The 23,686-nt window shown below is 37.4% G+C and overlaps 1 protein-coding gene across 1 annotated transcript in view; it reads left to right on the top strand.

Annotated features, from left to right (window-relative positions):
* The window catches only part of F5 (coagulation factor V), a 66,859-nt gene that overhangs the window by 18,488 nt on the left and 24,685 nt on the right, over positions 1-23,686 (top strand). Inside the window, exons 4-12 of the mRNA XM_081824561.1 lie at positions 1,625-1,837; positions 3,716-3,859; positions 6,816-7,037; positions 8,431-8,596; positions 17,322-17,499; positions 19,230-19,329; positions 19,694-19,905; positions 20,997-21,147; positions 23,026-23,238. Of these exons, the coding sequence (XP_081680687.1) occupies positions 1,625-1,837; positions 3,716-3,859; positions 6,816-7,037; positions 8,431-8,596; positions 17,322-17,499; positions 19,230-19,329; positions 19,694-19,905; positions 20,997-21,147; positions 23,026-23,238 (1,599 nt within the window). The remainder of the gene's footprint in view (positions 1-1,624; positions 1,838-3,715; positions 3,860-6,815; positions 7,038-8,430; positions 8,597-17,321; positions 17,500-19,229; positions 19,330-19,693; positions 19,906-20,996; positions 21,148-23,025; positions 23,239-23,686) is intronic.

Below are 23,686 nucleotides of genomic sequence, written 5' to 3'. Positions count from 1 at the left end.
ACAGATTCTAAGACTGGATAAAAAGAAATACCTTACTATATGCTGAATTTGAGAAATCCACCTTAAAGACAAAGACAAGAAAAAGTAAAAGATGGAAAAAGATATACCATACTAACTAACACTAACACAAGAGGGTATATAATGTATTATTCCACTTATATGACCTTAGAGGCAAGAAGAATATAGTGACAGAAAGCACATCAGTAGCTGCTGGGCCCAGCAGGTAGGAGAATATACTGACTGGAAATGGCACAAGGCAATTTCTCAGAGTGATAAAACTGTTCGGTACCTTCATTGTGATGGTAGCTATACAACTGCACACATCTGTCAAAATTCAGCAAACATTATACTTAAAATTGGTGGATTTTATTGTATGCAATTTCAGTAAAGATGATTAAAGGAAGAGAGGGAAGGAGGCAGAAAAAGAGAGAGGAAGGAAAGGAGGAAGGGAGGAATAAAGAGAAGAAAAGGAACAGGAAAAGAGAATGGGCGGAAAGAAATTAATCATTTGTTTTCAAAAAGCACAATCACTTCAGTAAGAATAGTTTGCATGAACCCTTCACCCCATTGTGTAAAACATTTGATCCCTTTTTTCTGATCCTGATTGCCTGCCTGTGTCTCCACTCTGATGGTCTCCCTTTCGATGTCAAATTTATCAAGCTGTTGTACCAAACAAAGGTAAATGCATCCCAAGAGAAATTCCTGCACCAGCTGATGATAGTGAAACTCACCTAATTAAATGAGGCATGGCTCACACATTTGGCTGTCCATAACACTGACTTCCCCTTCCTGACCTCACTTGCTCCATCTCTAACCACATCTTCTTTTTATTGTTGAAATTCCACCCAAGACTCTGCACTTCTTTTAATCAACAGCATCTCAGTTCCCTCTCTTCAATAAGAAAGACCAACTTGTACATCCTCCTCTCCCACCAGTCAGGCCCAGAGTATATATGGAGGTGTTAATGGTGGGTCTTTGGATACACAAAGGGCAGGAGTAAGACATCTAAACTTCAGATGGTAGACACATTTCATAATCACAACAGCAACTAGACGGCATAGAGGAGCTGGACTCCAAGGCTCTTGGACAGCTGGGATGTTCAGAAGGTGGAGATATGATAAAGCAATAAAATAGGGCTGAGGGTGGCAGAGGTAGGGAAGAAGATGTGAAATACAGAAGAAAAACAAAACAACATAGAAACAGCTCTCAGTGTACTCACATCCCATGCTAACAGGCGGTTAAATGGAAGATATCTTGTCAAGCACTATAGAGAAAATAGAAACAAAACCCATCTCATATCCTGAGATGATTTACTGATCAAAGGTGATTCAGCTCTCTGATTATATTTAAATAACAATCCTTTAGGTATCCTGGAAAATTAACTTTCTAAACCTTAACGAATATACTAGTAGCTCTCTTATTCAATTCAGATCACCATAGACCAAAGCCCTTATAATTGCATAGACACAGAAGTGGGTATATGGGAATCTTTCCAGATAATGAAGGTTCACTATAGAAAGGCGTATATAGCTCTATAGAGATCTTATGTTCCCCCAGATTTGAGGATGATGAAAAAGTTGTCCTCAGTGACTGTCCCGATGTTTTCATGACTCTTCTTCTCCAGGTGCTTCTTACTCTGACCATACATTCCCTGTAGAGAAGATGGATGATGCCATAGCTCCAGGCCAGGAATATACCTATGAGTGGAAGATCAGTGAGGACAGCGGGCCCACACACAATGACCCTCCATGCCTTACACACATCTATTATTCCTATGAAAATTTGATACAGGACTTCAACTCTGGGCTAATTGGACCTCTGCTTATTTGTAAGAAAGGTAAAAAAAAAAAAAAAAAAGAGCAACAACTAAGATTGAAATGGTAAGATGTACTATAATGGAATGAGGCTTGGGAGAATCTTGGAAACTTTTTGTAAATCAAACAAAAAGAGAAGCACAGAAACCAGATCCTTGCTTGACACTGGTATTGGAGGGTTAGAATCTTCCGGTTTCTTTGAATCCTTCCTTTGTCTCAGTCCTGGGAGACTCTCCCAAGTAAATCCCTGTCTGAGAGTATGTTCTGATACCAGGCCCATATGATGTATAACATTTACCTCAAGGCCAAGTCTTTTTGAAAGTATACAACAGCCTATACATTGCTGAGGGTACTTGGAAAGAACTTTGACTAACATAATTGAGGTTTAGGTTGGTAATATGGTATACAAACATTCAAAACTCCAGCTTCCTTTCTTATAAACAAGCTGGACACTTCGGGTGGCAGATTTTAAACATTCAATTGACTTTATAAAAAAATGTCATTGGCTGGGCTTAGGAGCAAGCGTGAATTTTCATTTTACCCCCAAATAATTCAACCATCTTTCATTAAAACAATAAGCAACCACAAGAAACTACACTGTGGGAAATAATATGATAGATTCACCCTCTGTCTATACATACACACATACATTCATAACTCACTTATTCACTACACAAATACACATTTTCATTGCCTGATATAAAAGATACTGTGATGGCACTGAAAAAAATTCAAATTTATAAAAAGCTCTTATTTCATTTTACTTTCATTTACTGTCAGCTGCCTTTCTCAGCTGTGAGAATGGATTAATCTTGACCTCAACAAATTCTCAAATGCCTCATTACATGTACAAGCAAGATGGCTGTATGAAACTTGGAGTGTACTTTGCTAACTGAGCTAAAGTACATCTTTATTGGCCTATTGACACTAGAGGAAATGAGTATTTTCACTAAAGCCTTGACAGTCACCAGATGTTTTTTCTTTGTGCCTGATCAAGTTTACCTTTAAATCCCCATTCCTCAAGGCTATGAGGTGTCAGAGAAAATACTTACTGTGGCACCAGGATTTTAATAAGCCCCCAGTCATTATTACTGGATAAAGATGCTATTTTTTTTTAAGATTTTAATTATTTATTTGACAGAGAGAGACACAGCAAGAGAGGGAACACAAGCAGGGTGAGTGAGAGAGGGAGAAGCAGGCTTCCTGCGGAGCAGGGAGCCCGACAGGGGGCTTGATCCCAGGAGCCTAGGATCATGCCCTGAGTGGAAGGCAGATGCTTAACGACTGATCCACCCAGGCACCCCAAAGATGATATTTTTTAAAGATTTATTTATTGGGGGTGCCTGGGTGGCTCAGTCAGTTAAGCATCTGCCTCTGGCTCAGGGCGTGATCCCAGGGTCCTGGAATGGAGCCCCACATCAGACTCCCTGCTCAGCGGGGAGCCTGCTTCTCTCTCTCCCACGCCCCCTGCCTGTGTTCTCTCTCTGTGTCTGTCAAATAAATAAATAAAATCTTTAAAATAAATAAATAAATAAAGATTTATAAATAAATAAATAAAGATTTATTTATTTATTTCAGAGAATGAGAGTGTGCAAGTTGGGGGAGGGGCAGAGGGAGAGAGAGAATCGCAAGCAGACTCCATGCTGAGTGTGGAGCCCGATGCGGGGCTCAATTGCAGGACCCGAGATCAGGACCTGAGCCGAAGTCAAGAGTCAGCTGCCCAACTGACTGAGTCACCCAGGGGCCCCAAGATGCTATTTTTTAAAATAAGAACTTCTTAACGTTATCATTATGATTGACTGCTTGCCTTAATTTTTTTTTTTTTTTTTTGCTATCTAGGAATACCTAGTGAGAGTCTTCTGTCTGGGATGCTATTAAAAAGTATGTCTTTTCTTTCATAGGCACCCTTACTGAGGATGGGATGCAGAAGATGTTTGACAAACAACATGTGCTGATGTTTGCTGTGTTTGATGAAAGCAAGAGCAGGAGCCAGTCATCATCTTTAATGTACACAGTCAATGGCTATGTGAACGGGACGATGCCAGGTGACGCATGGGCTGCATGCTATCCAACCACAGCAGAATCATCAGTGCCTTTGGTCCCATTGCTTTCCTCAAAGCCATATGGAAGTTGACCAAATTCATACTCACTATTTTTCAACTCCTAATCAAAAAGATAATGTAATCCACCTCAGTGGTTGTCAAGATTCCATCATCTGTTTTTTGGTTGTTTTTTTTAATGTTAATACTATTTTATTTAAACTGATATATCCAAAATGTTATCATTTTAACATGGGATCAATATAAGCAATTATTAGTGAGATAGTTTACATTCTTTCTCTTTATAGTAAATCTCTGAAATTCAGCATACCTTTTACCCTCATAGCACAACTCATTCCATGTTCAAGAAGTGACAACCATCTTGGACATGCAGCTCTAGACTTTGAACTAACTGTGTCATAAAGGGTTAAAACCGCCCCCCAGGGGAGTGACTTAGGTATTTCAAGGGTCAAATACATAGATGGTACATGTGCACAAATGCTGCCATACTTGGACCTTGATTCATGAGAAGCCTTGAGAAGAGATCCAAGAAAGCATTTCTAGAACATTCTTCAGAAGAGTGTATTGTTATCATTTGCCAAATTCGTGGCTGTTCACTTGTCAAAATATTTTTTTGAGAAAAGATGCATATGTGGAGAATTTTTTTCTTTCTTTTTTTTAATTTTTATTTGAATTCAATTAACATATTATGTATTATTGATTTCAGAGGTAGGGGTCAGTGATTCATCAGTCTTCTATAGAAAAAGAGCATGCAGCTTAATAAATTGGATGTAGGGATCCAAGTAGGTTTCACCTTGCCCTGTGCCTCCAGGAAGATCTCCAAAATACTAGCTCACTCTCCTTCAGTGAGTTCTGTGGTCCCTGCTGCATGGTCCATGCCTTCTTCCACAGAGGAAGCCCTACGAAATACAAATTCAAGGTTAATCCCTAGCAGGAAGGATCAACAGAAAGAATTCAAGGAAGACACTTACAGTGAAGATGAATAGATTAGGAGAAATACCCCACATACAAAAACACTATGAGCATTTCAAAAGGTGATGGATTAGTAATATCCAGTGGCATGTAGGATGTTCTCTCTTTCCATTTGCATGGAGACTATTGTGGAAAAGCAAAATCATAGCAACAATTAAGAGAAAGAAAAACAATAAATCTGACTCCCATCCAGACTTCTTCCATCGCTCTGATAGAAATGACTTAGAACCAAAGATCCTGAGGAAAAAGAATGGAAAAATGAAAACATTATTTTATTAAATAATTCCATATATCAGAACACTAAGCTTCTCAGAAGTCATTCTCTGTACTAAAAATCACAAGTGGCTTTACTTACTAAAAACAAAACTTGTCAAAAGTTGAGATCTGGGCATTATTTTTAAATTGTATTCTATTTCATTTGGCTCTATCTTCCCACCTGGGTTATTACAGATGTACTCAGATGACTCTGGTTTTGATTCAGAGTTCCAAACTTAGTCAGTTGACCTCTGTCTTAGGAGATCTGAGTTCAAGCCTTGCTCATATCTCCAGCTTAGTGTGGTCCTTGGAAGTTTATTGTCTCAATGTGCCTATTTACAAAAATGGATTAACCATTTATCCTGGTGCAGAGGGTGTTTAGGAATTTTTTTACATATAAAATAGCCTTGCCGCTGCTATAATCCTTAGAGGGGAGTGGTTAAAGAGACATTGTATCTGTGTTCTAGCAGGTGAATCATTCCTGTATATTTATAGAAGGCAAACAAAAGCAATTCATATGCAAAAAATTAATAACTTGGTCAGTGCATAGAGCCTATGAATTTAAAGTCAAAAAAGAGTAGTTGGGGCTTAAGAGAGGCAGGATAGGGGGCTGTCGTTAATAGAAACAGAAAAGTTAATGCTGTACATTTGTCTTATGGAGCAGGGTAAATTAAATAAATATGATAAATGCTAATACAGATATATTAAATGCTTAATTCAGCATAAGCATTTCTTTGGGGTAGATAAATACTTTCATCAAAACCTCCTACCTTCTAGGTTCTTGTTCGCAGGTTCTAGCTTCTTGTTCTCACTGATGATCTAGGAATCCCTGCCAGGTTACAAGGGTCTCCTAAAAAATATAAGCCCCTCAGCCTCTCTGTGGGTAAGGGACTGATTCTCAGCCCCATAACTGTAGTATCTAGTGATTATGGATCTGAAATTTAAAACCCAAACCAAGGAGGGAAGCCAGGGTTTGAATCTCCTGCAGAGCAAATTAGCATTTTCCTAGTTACTGTGAGCACAAAGGAGGAAAACTCAGCTTTTATTCTGTTTTCATTACTTCATCCATGAAATGCTCCTAGTGGCCTAGCATAATGAACACTTGTCCATTGCATTTAAGGAGAGCCTATATCCCACAGAGTAATTCATTGCCTCGTCATTTAAACAATCAACAAGTGGTTAAAGAAGCAATCAAAAATTCTTAAAGCATCTTCACATCTTTCCCTTAGGCAGAGCTTTGACATCTATCCAGCTGAGAGGATTAGACCCCTGAACTCAGCCTTATTGGAGGCTCTGGTGACTCCTTCCAGCTGAGCCCAAATTGATTCTAGATTTCATATGGCTTTCCCAGTTTTAACACTGAAAGTCCTGCCTCCTGAGAAACTCTTCAGTCCCTGGTAGACCAGGATGGCTGATGACCTACTTGGTTCCCTCCTTGGCCTAACCCTTTAGCAATCCTTGTGTTTCTGAACTAACTTTCCTCATCTTTGGGCTCTATTCTTACCTCTAGAGCACCACTCATTGCAATGAGTTGTGACTGCTTGTTTGCCCATCGCTTAGACATCTGCTTTGCTCGGGCAGGAACCACAGTTGGAGTGTCTCTACACCCAGAAACAATGCTTGATGCATAGCAGGTGCTCAGTACATATCTGGTGAGTGAATTTTTTATTACAGAGGCTGACTGCCTGTTTCACTTCCCATCTCTCTCTCTCAGATATCACAGTTTGTGCCCATGACCACATTAGCTGGCATCTGATCGGAATGAGCTCTGGGCCAGAATTGTTCTCCATTCATTTCAATGGCCAGGTCTTGGAGCAGAATCATCATAAGATCTCAGCTATTACCCTAGTCAGTGCTACATCCACTACTGCAAACATGACTATGAGTCCACAGGGAAAGTGGATCATATCTTCTCTCATCCCAAAACATTTTCAAGGTAAGAAATTCTTCCAATAGTTTTGCTTGTGAATACAGGATCTTTTCTTCCCAAGCACTAATTCCCTCATTCTCCTTTGCGCTTTCAAGCCACACATGCTCCAGACATACATGCCTTTGTCCTGAGAACAGAATTTCATTTTTCTGCCCTTAGACTTATAACACATTAGTTGGGATAGAGGAAGTGGAGAAATTGACAAAGTTTTTTTTTTTTTTTAATGAAGCAAAAGCTGGAAAAAGGTCTACTTCCTCAAAAGGAGAAAAAGGGAAGGAAGTAAATACATACATAGAGATATTCTTCTTTGGGCTTCTTAGTATTCAGCCAAAGAAAAAACCTAAGTGCTAGAACAAATCAAATATCTGCAAATTTATGGAAGCACTAAGTTATAGAAAGCACAAAAGATTTAACATGAAAAGATTATCTTTTATAACAAGATGAACACAAAACCTGGCACAAAGAGGAACCCAGTGGATGATGTTGAATAGAAAAAGCATAGTATTTAACTAGCTAAGGAGTGAACTTTAAAGAATATCGTAAGTTTTGGTAGGAAAAAAAAGTCAGCCCAGGTTGTTATGTGGTATCATATAAACAAAATAACAATTGTTCTATTATACATTGTTGCTGTAAAACTGTTGGGAATACCCCTGAAACAAATAATACATTATATGCTAATAATAAATAAATAAATAAATAAATAAATAAATAAATAAATAAAAATAAAACTGTTGGGAAGAGCGTCTGCGTAAATAGATACCAAAATGGAAGTAAATGATATCACTATAGGAGATTATTTTCTTACCAAAACAATGTATATAAAAGCCAGACACATAAGAAAGAGACATTTTGATGAGACCGTTTTGTTTCCTGTTCACATTGAGCAACCAAAATTATATTTGAAATCATGAAATTGTCATAATACCCTTGGAAGATAGAGTCCCCAATAATAATAAAACAACAGCAACAAAACTAACATTGACATTAAGCACTATGTATATTAACTTATTTAATTTTTAACAACAATTTTATACAGTATGTACTATTATTATCTCCATTTTACAAACAAAGGGACAGATAACAGGAAAAATGAGAAATCAACAAGACTTAAGTCATAAGATTTTAAGGATCTGGAAATTACATTTTTTTCCTCTGAAAGAAACAAAGGAAATCTTTTCATGTTTTTTCCCTAACCCATCCTCTCTTTCCTTTGCTTTTAATTCTTGCCCTTTCTCTATGACACTAAAAGAGCTGCAAACCAAAATGTTCAGAAGTTTCCTGAGCAGTACTTTTACTGTTATTATTTAAACCTTCCACAAATTTATTTAAAAGATAGGCATTTTGATCAGCTGTAATTTCTTCTCTCAAATTCTTTCATTGCCTTTGTGTTCTAATTCAGCTGGGATGCAGGCTTACATAGACATTAAAAACTGTGCAAAGAAAACCAGGAATCCTAAGAAACTAACTCGTGATCAGAGGCGGCACATGAAGAGGTGGGAATACTTCATTGCTGCAGAGGAAGTCATTTGGGACTATGCACCAATAATACCAGCGAATATGGACAAGTGAGTTTTGGGGTGCTTACCACTATGTGAAGGCTCAGGGGTCTTAGATGCATCGGGTGAAATGCCATGAGTTGACAGCTCTCAAGGGTATACATGTATTGCGTTCAAGTCTTGTTGTCCAAATCAACCTGGAATTACTCTAAACTCACCATGGGAACTCAGCAGCATAAGAGTAGTAATAGTAGTAGTAGTAGTAGTAGTAGTAGTAGTAGTAGTAGCAGCAATAATATTACTAGTAATAGCGGCTACCACTTGTTGGATGCTTGTTATTGCTAAGCACTGTGTGAAACATTTCCTATGAGTTTTATTTTAACTTTCCACGTTAGAAACAGCTTTTAATTAATATTAAAAGCTGAAGAAAAGATGTCAGAGAGAGTAAGAATTTTGGAAATTCAAATAACTCTTAACACTTGAAAAATACTCAAGCTCACTCACAATAAGAGAAGTGCAAACTGAACTCCACTGAGATACTATTTTCCACCTCGCAGACTCACAAGTCCAGATGACATGATCTGTTGGCAAGGCTGTAGAAAACAAGCACTATCATACATTATTAGTGGAAGAGTAATTTGATACAGCCATTCAAGAGCATGATTTGACAATATGCATCACAATTATAAATGCATATGCTCACAATTATAAATGCATATATCCTCTGACCCAGCAATCTTACTATATAGATATACTTGTTCACATATGAAATGATGTTATGGACTGGATATCCACTGCTGCACTGTGAGTAGTAGCAAAGGTTTGGAAACAACCCAAAATGTCCATCAATAGGATATTAGTTTAATAAATTATGGTACATCCATATGATGGAATACTATACATCTGTTTTCAAAAGAGGATGTAAACACTCTCTATGTACTAGTATAAAAAGTTCTCCAAGATATGTTGTTAGATTAAGAAGTCAAGGGAGGAAAAAATGGCAGAATAGGAGGTCCCCTGCTCATATCCCTCCACAGCAATAGTAATTTGACAGCTATCCACAAACAAAAGTACTTCTGTGAGAGCTTTGGGATCCAGGTAGGAATTTGAGAAATTCCAAGATCTTGCAATGGAAGCCAAGACCAAGGATGGATATTTTGAGAAGGCACATCATGCTCAGGTGGTAGATTCACTGACAGTGCTCCCAGGTACAAACCTGGCTACAGCCTTGTCCCATTATGGACTGAGCTACAGCCCCACTTGGCCTTGGTCTTGACACCAGCATCATTTGCCAAAGGACCCGAAAGAAGTCACACCTGTCCATGACTCTGGAGGGTGGCCTACAGACCTTGGTCTGAGTATGGATCTTAAAGTGGCCCTGTAACCAGCTCCAGCCTTGGAATAGTCCTGCCAGCTCAGGGACTTTCAGAGAGTCACGCCCATCCATGCCCCAGGAGGCTGGTCTGCAGACCTCAGTTCCTCCGAAGATCTTGAAGCATCACTGTAACCCAGCTCCGACTCTCCCAATTGTAGTCTTGCCCACCCAGGGACTACCCAGTGACCTGGTGGGAACGTTCTCAAGGACCAGATGGGAGCTATACCCATCAAAAAACCTAATAACAGCCCTGCCATTTACAGACTCAACTTTAGATCTTGAAATAAGCCACTAACCCAGCATTAGCTCTACTGACCAAGGTCCTAGAGGCAGTCGCATCTTCCCAGAGACCAGACAGGATCCATGCCCACTTGAGCCCCTGGCAAAAGGCCCACTAACCACAGATACTGCTACAGGCTCAAAAGCAGCCACATGAACTTGTTCCAACTTCACTCATCACAGAGGCAATCCCAGCAGCCCAGAGACTTGACAGGAGAAGGTCTTTACCTGACAAAATCACTCAGTAAAGACTGGAAGAGGGTGTTTGCTCCTTCAAATGTACATGAACACAAGGCTGCATGAATCACAAAAAATCAGGCAAATATGACACCACCAAAGGAAACTAATAAAGCCCAATAACCTATGTGAAAGAAATAGAGATCTACAAATTGTCTGACAAAAAATTCAAAATAATCATCTTAAGGAAGCTCAGTGAGGTGCAAGAGGACAGATAGGCAATGAAATGAAATCAGGAAAACAACGCATGAATAAAATAAGTGTAAGAAATAAATAAAAACCACAAAAAATAACCAAACAGAGAACCTGGAACTGAAGGATATAATGACAGAACTAAAAAATTCAATAGAGAACTTCAATAGCAGACTTGATCATGCAGAAGAAAGATTCTGCAAACTCAAAGATAGGTAATTTGAAATTATTCAGTTACAGAGACAAAAAAGGAAAAAAAAAAGAATGGAAATGAGTGAAAAAAGCTTACAATACCTATATTCACCATCAAAAGAATTAATATATACATTATGAGAGTCCCAAAAGGAGAAGAAATGAACGGGCAGAATGCTTATATAAAGATAATGACTAAAATCTTCCTGAATCTTGGGAGGTTATAGATATACAGATTCATGAAGCTCAAAGGACTCCAAGCAAGATCTACCCAAAGATTATCCTGAGATACATGATAATCAAACTGTCAAAAGTCAAAGACAAAGAGAGAATCCTGAAAGTAGCAAGAGATAAGCAACTTGTCATATAAAAGGGGATCCCCATAAGACTATCCACAGATTTCTTAGAAGAAACATTGTAGGCTAGGAGAGTGTGGGATGATATACTCAAGGTGCTGCAAGGAAAAAAAAAAAAAAACCCTCTGCCAACAAAGAATAGTATACTATACTCAGCAAAGCTTTTCTTCAGAAGTGAAGAGATTTCTTCAGAAGTGAAGAGACATTCCAAGACAAAGAAAAGCTGAGGGAGTTCAACATCACTAGGCATGCCTTACAAGAAATGCTAAAGAGAGTTCTTCAAGTTGAAATGAAAGGACACTAAGTAACAACATGAAAATATGAAAGTATAAAAGTTTCTGGTAAAGGTAAATATATAGTCAAATTCAGAATATTTTAATACTGTAATGGTGGTACATAATGACTTTTAACTCTAGTTAAAATTAAAAAAAAAACTTTAAAATAAAAGTCTAAAGACAAAAGTATTAAAATCACCAGGCTAAAATACTTTGTTAATGGATATACAATATAAAAAGATGTAAAGTGTGACATCACAAATTGGGAGGGAGTAGTAATAGTGTAGAAATTTTTATGCAATTGAATTTAAGCTGTCATCACCTTAAAATAAACTGTTAGAACTATAAGATGTTTTATGTAAGCCCCATGGTAACCACAAGCAAAAACTTCTACCTCTAGTAGATACACAAAAGATAAAGGAATTAAAACCTGCAAATACAAAAAATCAACAAATCACAAGGAAAATAGCAACAAAGGAAGAAAGGAACAAAAGAACTACAAAAAAGTCAGAAAACAATAAAATAGCAATAGTAAGTCCTTACCTATCAATGCTTATTCTAAATGTAAATGAATTAATTCTCCAATCAAAAGATAACAGAGTAGCCAGATGGATAAAAAAACTAAGATCTAACAATGTACTGTCTACAAGAGACTTACTTTAGCTTTAAGCACACACATTTGTTAAAAGTAAAGGGATAAAAAGATTTTCCATGCAAATGGTAACCAAAGAACAGGAGTGGCTATACTTCTATAAGACAAAATAGACTTTAAGTCAAACTGTCATAAGAGACAAGGTCACTATATGATAAAGGGGTTAATTTATCAAGAGGCTATAACAATTATAAATATATATGCCCCTAACATTGAACCACCTAAATATATGAAGTAGATATTAACAGAACTGAATGGAGAAATAGACAACAATATAATAATAGTGGGGGATTTAAATACCTCACTGTAAACAATAGATAAATCATCCAGACATAAAATCAGTAAGGAAACTGAAATTGAATAACACTATAGACCAAGTGGACCTAATAGACATGTAAAGAACAATCCATCCAACAGCAGCAGAATACATATTCTTCTCAAGTGCACATGAAATATTCTCTAAGATACGTCATATGTTAGGCCACAAAATAAGTCTTAACAAAATAATATCAAGTGTCTTTTCTGATCACAGTGGTATGAAACTAAAAATCAATAACAGAACAAAAATTGGAAAATTCACAAATATTTGGAAATTAAACACACTTTCTAGAATGGTCAAAAAGAAATCTAACGGGAAATCAAAAAAATATCATGAGACAAGTGAAAATGGAAACACAACATACAAAAACTTTGGAATACAACAAAAACAGTTATGAGCGTTTATAGAAATAAATGCCTACATTAGAAAACAAAAAAAGTTCTAAAATAAACAACCTAACTTTATACCTCAGGGAGCTGGGGGGGGCGGGGAATGAGCAAATTAAACCCAAAGTTAGCAGAGGGAATGAAATGAAGATTAGAGGAAAGATAAATGAGGTAGACACTGGAAAAACAATAGAAAAGATCAACATAACCAAGAGCTGATTTTTTGAAAAGATAAACCAAACTGACAAACCTTTAGCTAAACTAACCAAGGGAAGAGGACTCAAATAGTTGAAATTATAACTGAAAGAGGGGACACTACAATTGATATCACAGAAATGCAAAGGATCCTGAGAGACTACTATAAATGATGATATGCCAACAGATTGTATAGTCTAGAATAAATGGACAATTTCCTAGAAATATACACCCTACCAAGACTGAATCATAAAGAAATAGAACATCCGAACAGACTAGTAACAAGTAAGAAGATTGAATCAGTAATCAAAAATCTCTGAACAAAGAAAAGCCCAAAATCACATGGCTTCACAGATGAATTATACCAAACATTTAAAGAAGAACTAACACTAATCTTCAAATTCTTCCAAAATATTGAAGAGGAGAGAACACTTCCAAACTTATTTTACAAGGCCAGCATTATCCTCACGCCAAAGCCAGATAAGGACAATACAAGAAAAGAAAATGATGGCTCAATATCCTTGTTGAACACAGATGCAAAAAGCCTCACCAGAATATTAGCAAACCAAATACACAGCACATTAAAATGATCATACACCATGATCAAGTGAGATTATCCTTGGGATGCACGGATTTTTCACCATGCACAAATCAATAAATGTGATCTACCACATCAACAAAATGAAGGATAAAAGTCATAATAACAACCCAGTTGATGCAGAAGAAGCAACTGACAAAATTCAACATCTTTTCATGATAAAAACTCTCAACAAGTTAGGTATAGAAGAAATGTACCTCAACATAATAAAAGCCATATACGACAAACCCAGAGCTAACACATACTCAAAGAAAGCTGTTTCTCTAAGATCAGGAACAAGACAAGAGTGCCTACCATTTTTAATCAAGATAGTGCTAGAAATCCTAACCAGAGCAATTGGGCAAGAAAAAGAAATAAAAGATATCCAAATTGGTAAGGAAAAAGTAAAATTATCTCTCTTTGCAGATGATATGATTTTACATATAGAAAATCCTTAACACTCCACCAAAAATCTATTAAAACTAATAAAAGAATGCAGTAAGTCGCAGGGTATGAAATCAACATATAAAAATTAGCTGCACTTATTCTTTTTAAATATTGTATTTATTAGAGCAAGTGAGAGAGAGAGAGCATGAGCAGGGGGCGGGGCAGAGGGAGAGGGGGAAGCAGACTCCCCGCTGAGCAGGGAGCTCGATCCCAGGACTCTGAGATCATGACCCGAGCTGAAGTCAGATGCTTAACTGACTGAGCCACCCAGGTGCCCCTAGCTGCACTTATTAAACTAAAAACAATCTATCCAAAACAGAAATGAAGAAAACAATCCCATTTCAAAGAAATAAAAATAATAAAATGCTTAAGGAATAAATTTAACCAAAGAGGTGAAAGATCTATACACCAAAAACTGTAAGATACTGATGAAAGAAATTGAAGAAGAGACAACCAAATAGAAAGATGTTCTATGTTAATGGATTGGAAGAATTAATTTTGTTAAACTGTTCATATTAATCAAAGCAATCTACAGATTCAATATAATCTCTATCAAAATTCCAATGGCATTTTTCATGAAAATAGAAAAAACAATTCTAAAATTCATATGGAACCACAAAAGATTCAAAATAACCAAAACAATCTCAAACAAGAAGAGCAAAGGTGAAGGCATCACCCTTTTAATTTCAAACTATATTACAAAGCTATAGCAATCAAACAGTATAATAATGGCATAAAAACAGACACTTAGACCAATGAAGGCAAATAGAGAGCCCAGAAGTAAACACATACATATGTAGTCAACTAATCTTTGACAAGAGCACTAGAAATACACAATCGGGAAAATATAGTCTCTTCAATAATTAATGTTGGAAAAACTGGATATCCACATGCAAAAGAATGAAATTGGACCCTTAGCTCTATACACAAAAATTAACTCAAAATAGATTAAATATTTAAACATAAGACCTGAAACCATAAAACTTCTAGGAGAAAAGGTAGGAAGAAAACTCTTTGACATGGGTCTTCCCAATGATTTTTTGGGGTATAACACAAAAAGCATAGGCAACAAAAACAAAAATAAACAAGTGGGCCTACATCAAACTAAAACGTTTCTGTACAGCAGAAGAAACAATAAAACAAAAAAGCAATCTATGAAATGAGAGAAAATATTTGCAAACCGTATCTCTAATAAGGTGTTGAAACCTAAAATATATCAAAAAAACTCAATGGCAAAAAATTTTTTAAAAAACCACCTGATTTAAAAATGGGGAAAGGTGGGCCTGACTGGCTCAGTCAGTGGAGCATGGGACTCTTGATCTTGGTGTTGTGAGTTCAAACCCCATGTTGGGTGTAGAGATTACTTAAAAATAAAATCTTTAAAAAATAATAAAATAAATTTTTAAAAAATGAGCAAAGGACCTAAATTGACATTTTTCCAAAGAAGATATATAAATGGCAAATAGATATAGGAAAAGGTGTTCAACATCACTAGTCATTAGGGAAATACAAATCATATCCACAATGAGATTATGACCTCATACCTGTGAGGATGGCTATTATAAAAAAGAGGTAACCAGGGTTGGTGAGGGTATGAAGAAAATGGAACTCTGTACACTGTTGGCGAGAATATAAATTGGTACAGCCATTATGGAAAATAGTAAGAAAGCTCCTTCAAAAATTAAAAATAGGAGTACCATATGATCCAGCAATTCCACTTCTGAATAAATATCCAAAGGAAATGAAATCAATATCCTAAAGAGATATCTGCATTCCCATGTCCATTGAAGCATTATTCACAATAGCTAAGATATGGAAACAATCTGAGTGTCTGTTGATGGATGAATGGATAAAGAATATCACACACACACACACACACACACACACACACACACACGCTGGAATATTACTCAGCCTTAAAAAAGAAGGAAAGAAGGAAAGCCTGCCATTTAAAACAATGTGGATGAACCTGCAAAACATCATGCTAAGACTCATTCCAGACACAAAACGACAAATACTGCATGATCTCACTTATATGTGGACCTAATTAAGCAGTATGGTGACTATAGTTAATATTTTATACTTGAAATTTGTTAAGACAGTAGATCTTAAGTGTTCTCACCACAAAAAATAAAATAGTAACTAGGTGAGGTGACGGAAGTGTTAATTAGCTTAATTGTGGTAATCACATATATACATATATAAATCATCATGTTGTACTTCTCAAATATATACAATTTTTATTTGTCAAAATCACCTCAGTAAAGCTGGGAAAATGCAAAAAGAAAAAGTCAAGGTGCCTTTTGTTAAAAGAATAAGAGTATAAGAATATTTATATCTGCAGTCATATTTGCATACTTATGCCTTATGCATAAAGATGCTCTGGAATTATACATATGAAATTAATGCAAGTGAATATGTAGAAAATATTTAGAAAATGCAGGGAAGGTCAGGGAGGTGGGGTTGATGGGGAAAAAAGTGTGAGTGAGAGCTCTCTATTGTAATCAAAATCATTTGAATGTATTTGCTATTCAAAAAAATTTGAGAAAAAGAGCTAAAAAGGAACTTGCTCAAGATTATGTAATAATAATTGATGGAACTGAGATACGATTCCAGGATTCTGGCAATAGTGTGTGCTTTTTATTGTGCAAAATAAATGCAGAAAATGAGTAAATTCTGTCATGGAACTTCTGTTTTTGCAAACTAAGGCAATAAAGAAGACCAAGAGGAAAGGTTCTTGTTGCTGCCCCAACTCTTGTATCGAGGTAGCTACAGAAGATGGGTGGAGGTGGTTGCTTTTTAGTTGGCACTAGGATTGGGTGGATGGTAGGAGGGTGAGCCCAACAGCACAAAACTATGACTAATAAAGTAGTCAAAGCTTCCTAGTGTGGGAACATAACTTTTAGAGATTGAGAAACATCTGGGAAGTCAATAAAGTTACCATAAATTAAGTGATAACGAAGACTTGAGAAAAAATTCACAGTATGTCCTCTCCTTTCTTTTGGATAGGCATTTTCCCAGAGATATCTAAGATCTATTCTAGTGACCAGAGTGACAGGAAGTTCTAAGTAGCTGTTTCTAACCATGTCTACAACTTTATCAGTGATGGGAGAGACAAAGGTTTCCAGTTTTCCAACTAGAGAGGAGATATTGGGACTTTGCAAACCACATTAAGAATTTTTTTTTTTTTTAGAAAACTAGCATTTTAGCTAATCCAAGAGCAGAACTTCTAAGCACAAAGATTTCCTCATCCTACAGGGTCTTTACTTGAGCAAACGGTTTAATTTTTTAAAAAATTCATTTCACTTTAAGAAAATACAGATCTCTGCATTTGGATAATTTCTCAAACCAAATTGGAAAACATTATAAGAAGGTTGTCTACACACAGTACCAAGATGAGTCTTTCACCAAACGTTTGGAGAATATGAATATCAAAGAAGATGGGATCTTGGGCCCTATTATCAGAGCCCAGGTCAGAGACACACTCAAAGTAAGTAACAGAAATATAGTACCATGGGAGAAATTAAATAGGAAAGACAGTTTATAAGTACTGGTTATTTGTTTGTACTAAAAAGAAATATATGTCCATGTAGTTTTTAATTCAAATGCAACTTTAGTTTTTATGTATTTGCTCTGATTTATAGCCTACCTTATCTGAGACAATTTATCAAATTATAAAGGAATAAAACAAAGAACCAATGTAATTGAGGTGAAGGATAATATGGGGACAAAGAAAATAAAGCCATGGATAAGTATAATGAAACACATGCCTTATGCTCCTATAAGGTTGCCTACAAATTTTGTCCAAAGCTTTCTAGCATCCGAGTAAAATATGTCAGGGCAAGATTCACAGTAGTCATAAAGAAAACGTAATTTCCCTTGACACTGAGGCCAATTTATCCCATGGATCCTTAAAAAGAGGATGCTGTATAATACAGTGGATGGAATCCTTGATAGAATCCCTACAATTGATATAATAAATAAGTTGCTGGGGCGCCTGGGTGTCTCAGTCAGTTAAGTGTCCAACTCTTGATTTTGGCTCAGGTCATGATTTCAGGGTCCTGAGATGGAGCCCGCATCAGGCTCCACGCTCAGCGTGGAGAATCTCTGCTTGAGATTCTCTCTCTCCCTCTGCCCCTCCTGCACCACGCGTGCACTTTCTCTCTCAAACAAATAAATAAATCTTGAATGAATGAATGAATGAATGAATGAATGAATGAGTCACATAGCTTTGTAAAATAATGTTTGTCATTATGGCTGAGAACATAACAGTAAATACAATTGACTATAAACAAGTCATCATTGTGCTCTAGGTATGTAGTTCTCCCATGACTGGTCTCTGAGGGAGGTAAATTTAGATATGATTCAAGAACACTGAGTGTTCTTCAGACAGCTTTCCTTAAATAGATGTCACGTCATCGAGCTTCTGATAGGAACTGGGCAGCAGAGAAGTAAATGTTGCAAACTTCGGCACGATTCTAGAATGTGGGTAATCTACAGATTAAGGATGATCCAAATGCTTTGGCAATCAACCAACAGCAGATAAGATTAAGGTTTTCTTTTGAAGATTAAGAAGCCTAACTAGGACTCCCGTGTAAATAATGCTCCTCCCTTCACCCCTTTGTGGGGGTGAACTAACATATCTGCACACAAGGACAATTCTGTTCATTTAAAAATAACGAAAGGATAGAAAGCAGCCTTTCTCTGTTCTTCTTTCCCTTCCCTCATTTCTGATTTCCCCCATCCCTTTTAGGTGCTTTTTAGCAAGTGTAAATATACCTCACTGGAAATTCAGGATCTGGCTATTTGTGTGCCCCTCAGAAGATGACACCAAGGACAGTGTCCTAGGAGATCTGCCAGGCTGGGGAAGGAGATCATGGTCTAAAGAGAAGGAACAGATCTGAAGGCAGATGTGGTCCAAGCTGAGAGGAGAGGGGAAGGGGAACGGGGATCGGTTTGGAAAGAGTGATATATTGTGAGGAAAATGTCACTTCTAAGGGCAGACTTCTCTTTCCATTTTCCATCTTACCATGTGAGTGAAACTGTCTCAAAAGTATCTGCCAGGTGACGGGGAGAGGTTGCTGCTCAGAGAAACAGAACTAGTTTGCGTGCACGCACACACGCACCCTCCAACAAGTGAATTTGCAAAGCTAACATCCTATATTAATTCTCACAATTGAACTTAAGTCCTGAAATAATGAATTTGAGTTAACTTTGTAGATCGTGTTCAAAAATATGGCCAGCCGCGTCTACAGCATTTACCCTCATGGAGTGACCTTCTCCCCTTATGAAGATGATGTCAACTCTTCCTACACTTCAGGTTTGAATCAGAATCTGCTGAACGAAACTATTCACCTCTGAGAGGCTGCCATATTTTCCTAGTGTCCTCGTTGCTCAGTAATATAACTTGTGCAGCCAGGTAGTATACAAGTAGGGTATCCTAAAAGTCGGAACCAAACCCTTCTTACTTAGGGATTTTGTTTACCCTAGTGCTTACCAAATTTGTTGGTGCCATAGCGGCCTCTAGTGGAGCAATCTCTAATGGCGACATGTAATCCAAGGTTAAGTGGAACTTGATAGAAAAATATTCCTTTCCTAATATTAATTGGTTCTAATGAGAACTCACTGTTTGTTTAATGTAATAATTTTGAAAATGAAACAATATTGACTCTATTTTCTTCCAGACAATTACACCATGATCAGAGCAGTTCAACCAGGGGAAACCTATACTTATAAGTGGAACATCCTAGAGTCTGATGAACCCACAGAAAATGATGCACAGTGCTTAACAAGACCATACTACAGTAATGTGGATGTCACAAGGGACATTGCCTCTGGGTTGATCGGGCTACTTCTAATTTGTAAGAGTAGATCCCTGGATAAGCGAGGCATACAGGTATTCTGTCCACAAACTAAACTTTTAGAAATTCCAGGAACTGCTTCAGGCTGGAACAGATTAGGTCTCCTTGCTAAATAATGGGGCCTCTCCTTCTAGAGAACAGAAAATATTATGTTGTATTCTTTAGAGCAAATGTGACATTTATTCCTTTGTGGGTTTTTTTTTTTTTTCCCTTGTCTATTTTCATCTAGATTCTTACTCTGGAAGGCCGTTCTATAGTGTGACACCATATTTTGTTTTAGTTTGAAGTTCCAGGTCTTCTGCTATGTCATCAGCAAGCCACCTAGCCTCTCTTAATTTCTTCCTTTTATCAAATGGGTAATATCCTCCTAAAAAATTTTTACAGGGTTTTTTGGGGCTCAGCAAGATACCACCTCGTAAAAGTGTAAAACTCTTTACCAGTCCTTGTTATTTTTAGAGACCTGCACTGGGAGAGATAAGAGAGATAATAGTTTGGAGACATAGAATCTGGTGAAGTTGGACCCAGACAATGGTCCATCTCTAGTGAGACTAAATTATAGAGAAAAAAGTGAACAAAGAGACAGATCTTCATTGGAGAATAATAGTCTCATATTATTAACTTAAAATTCCCAATCAGGCTAAGCTATAATCAAAGAAGTTCATCCTAAGGCATACAAAATAAATATATGCCTAGAAAAATCAGAAATGGACATTTGGAAGACCTTAATTTATTGAGCTATGAAAGGAAACAGGAAGGGAGAAGTAGAAAGCTTTCCTATTGCAACCTTCTGTTTTATCCTTTGCAACTATTTGGAGCACGTCTAGTCAATCATTCAGGTTGAAAGGTGTCTACTTACAGAAATAAAACACAATTACAGCTGCCATGTGGAGATGGAATTTTTCTATTAGGATGTTTTAGTCTCTGAATTTTCTGATCTGCTTTGTTTGTCCTTGCATATTACCTTTGGCTCTAACAAGGGCTTTGTACAAAATGGGCTCTCATAAATGCCTGAATTTGTGGCTGCAGTGGCCCCTAGACTGTGCCTCTTTGGTTTCTGAGAAGAACTCAGTGTTGTGGGTAATCAACTGGAACATTAATCACTGAACACCAAACTTTTACCCTCCAGAGGGCAGCAGACATCGAGCAGCAGGCTGTGTTTGCTGTGTTTGATGAGAACAAGAGCTGGTACATTGAGGACAATATCAACAAGTTCTGTGAAAATCCTGAGAAGGTGAAACGTGATGACCCCAAGTTTTACGAATCAAACATCATGAGCAGTAAGTCAAACCACTGTTTCTGTCCATCAGTTTTTCACTCCTGTGCTTAAAGTATGGCTGTGCATAAAGGCAGAGACATGGATTAGAATCCACTCACCTCTTATCCTCACTTGCAATCCAGGGATTTGGTGATGAAGTTACTGGGGGATACTATAGCAATCTTTTTACAGCAAGAGGCCAAAAGCTTGTTCTCCTTAAGAAGTCTTCTTGGTCTCGTGCTCTAAATGTGCATGTACGTTTATGCACATGCTTTGGGCACCTCCACTCTGGAGGAACAGGCTGAGGGGTGGGAGTGGTGAGGAAAGGGGCTACAGGCCTTGGTCAGTGGTATATGGGGATTTTAGACTGGGTGCAAAGTGAACACTCTTTATAGCCAGGGCAGAAACAAGGTAAGTAATCCAAAGCTGGAAGGTCAAATCAAATGAAGGCAAAAGGCAGATGGGGAGCCAAGAATCATAAAAAGCCAATCCATGAAGAGGTTTGAAGTGAGCAGTGAGAATCTTGTTCAGAATAGAAGGAATTCCCTAAGCCAAAGTTCAGGCATTTGCTGTGGTTTTCAATTTCAGCACCTAAAGCCACTGCTATGAGAAGTCTAAAAGAAATTTCAATAAGCCAGTTAGAAGCAAACTTTGCCACGGTGGTCAGGGTCCTCACCACTATTCCTCAGAGTCAAGAGCCATTATGATCACCTTCTCTGATAGGTAATCATAGACATGAGGATGACTTCTCCATGGTCTGTTCACATAGTTTCAGATGAGTTATTGGAATTCTCAGAACTGGCAGGTGCCCTGAAAATAATTCCAAACCGGGAGTTACTCAGCTTTCTTTGCATAATTTCGTTTTTGGCAGTGAATCTGTCATAGGTTTGGGTTAGTGAGAAATTATGTATGAGCTACATATATCATTTAAAATTTTCTAGTAGCCATATGAAAAATTAAAGAGAAATATATCCCAAATATTATCATTTCAACACATAACCAATATAAAAATTGATGAGATTTGCTTTCTTTATTTCGTACTAGGTCTCTGAAATCTGGTGTGTCTTTTGCACTTAACAGCACATCTCAATCCAGATTATCCACACTTCAAGTACTCAATAGCCACTGTATTTAGTGGCCACTGTATTAGACAGTACAGCTATAGACCATTTAGAAGAGCCTCCTGAATGAAATACAAACTAAAAACATATTGTCATTTAAGTGTTCACTAGTGCCAGGCATCATACTAGTATCAGGGCTAGAGTGGGAACGCAGGTAGAGGTGGGCCCTGTCCTCATAGAAATCAAACCTGTGATTTTATTACCATGCCTAGAACCTAAGTAAATAAATATACTGCCGAAAGCTGTGTCCCTTTGAAAGATAGTGAAAATGTGTGAACTCGATACTTGAACAAAAACTATAGACTATCTCAATGATAAGAGGGAGCAATAAAAATTGCCAAATGTGCTAAATATGCATGCCTTTTAGGGACATTACTTCTTATTCACCAGCTAATGTGTCAAGATGAATTTCTTATATTATGCTTTTCTTCCAGGTAGAATTATTCTAGATAATATTGTAAGTTGAGGTTTAGACTATTTTAAAAGCAGAATGTGGAAAACAAAGCATTTGATACACACTTGACAAATGAATGAATAAGTCAACGAGAATGAAAGGCTTTGTCTTTCTCCTGATATTTCTCCATTGGCTAACTTAGGAAAATAAGTTCTCATTTGGGAAGTCTGAGTTTGATCTAGTCACTAGGTAGACCTGGTGAAGCTTATCATAATCACTGCTTTGACACAACCAAATTAATATTGGGACATTAATCTTAGGTATAATTAGCCACACGCCCCTTTGTCGGCAGAGGCTTGCATGTTAACAGATTTTACTCTTTCAGCGATCAATGGCTATGTGCCTGAGAGTATACCCACACTCGGATTCTGCTTTGACGACACTGTCCAGTGGCACTTCTGCAGTGTAGGGACCCAGGATGACATTTTGACCATTCACTTCACTGGGCACTCATTCATCTATGGAAAGAGACACGAGGACACCTTGACCCTCTTCCCCATGTGTGGGGAATCTGTGACTGTCACAATGGATAATGTTGGTAAGAGCCTGGACACTTGGAGAGGAACCTCTGATCTATAAAGGTCTGCTGCAGCTTCCCAAACTATCACAGTTCCTGAGTTTATCTTTCTGATCCCTTACAGGCTTTCCTTTCAATACTTCTCGTGATTTCTGTTTGGAGAATTAATTACTTAAATGGGTCTAGTCCTTTAATGTGGGTTCCATTTTTCCTTCTCTGGGCTAAGTGAGAAGGAAAGACACAACATCAAAAAGATAAGGTATGACTTTGAGGAGGAAGCATGAACATTCAGCCACAAAAGAGCATTTCTTTTATCAAAATGGCCTTTTCAGTTTTTAAAGCTAGCCATGACACTGTGAGTTAGTTAGTGATCATCAGATACAGTACCTCGGAGTCTGGCCTCAGAGATGCAGTGGAAAGCATGGAAAGCACATGGGCTTTGGAGTTCCTCCAATGTGCTCTGGCACTC

This window comes from Leptonychotes weddellii, chromosome 6 (genome assembly GCF_054177405.1).
Source record: "Leptonychotes weddellii isolate Sample4059 chromosome 6, ASM5417740v2, whole genome shotgun sequence".
Classification (NCBI taxonomy): Eukaryota; Metazoa; Chordata; class Mammalia; order Carnivora; family Phocidae; genus Leptonychotes; species Leptonychotes weddellii.
This window is presented reverse-complemented; position numbering and strand designations above follow the sequence as displayed.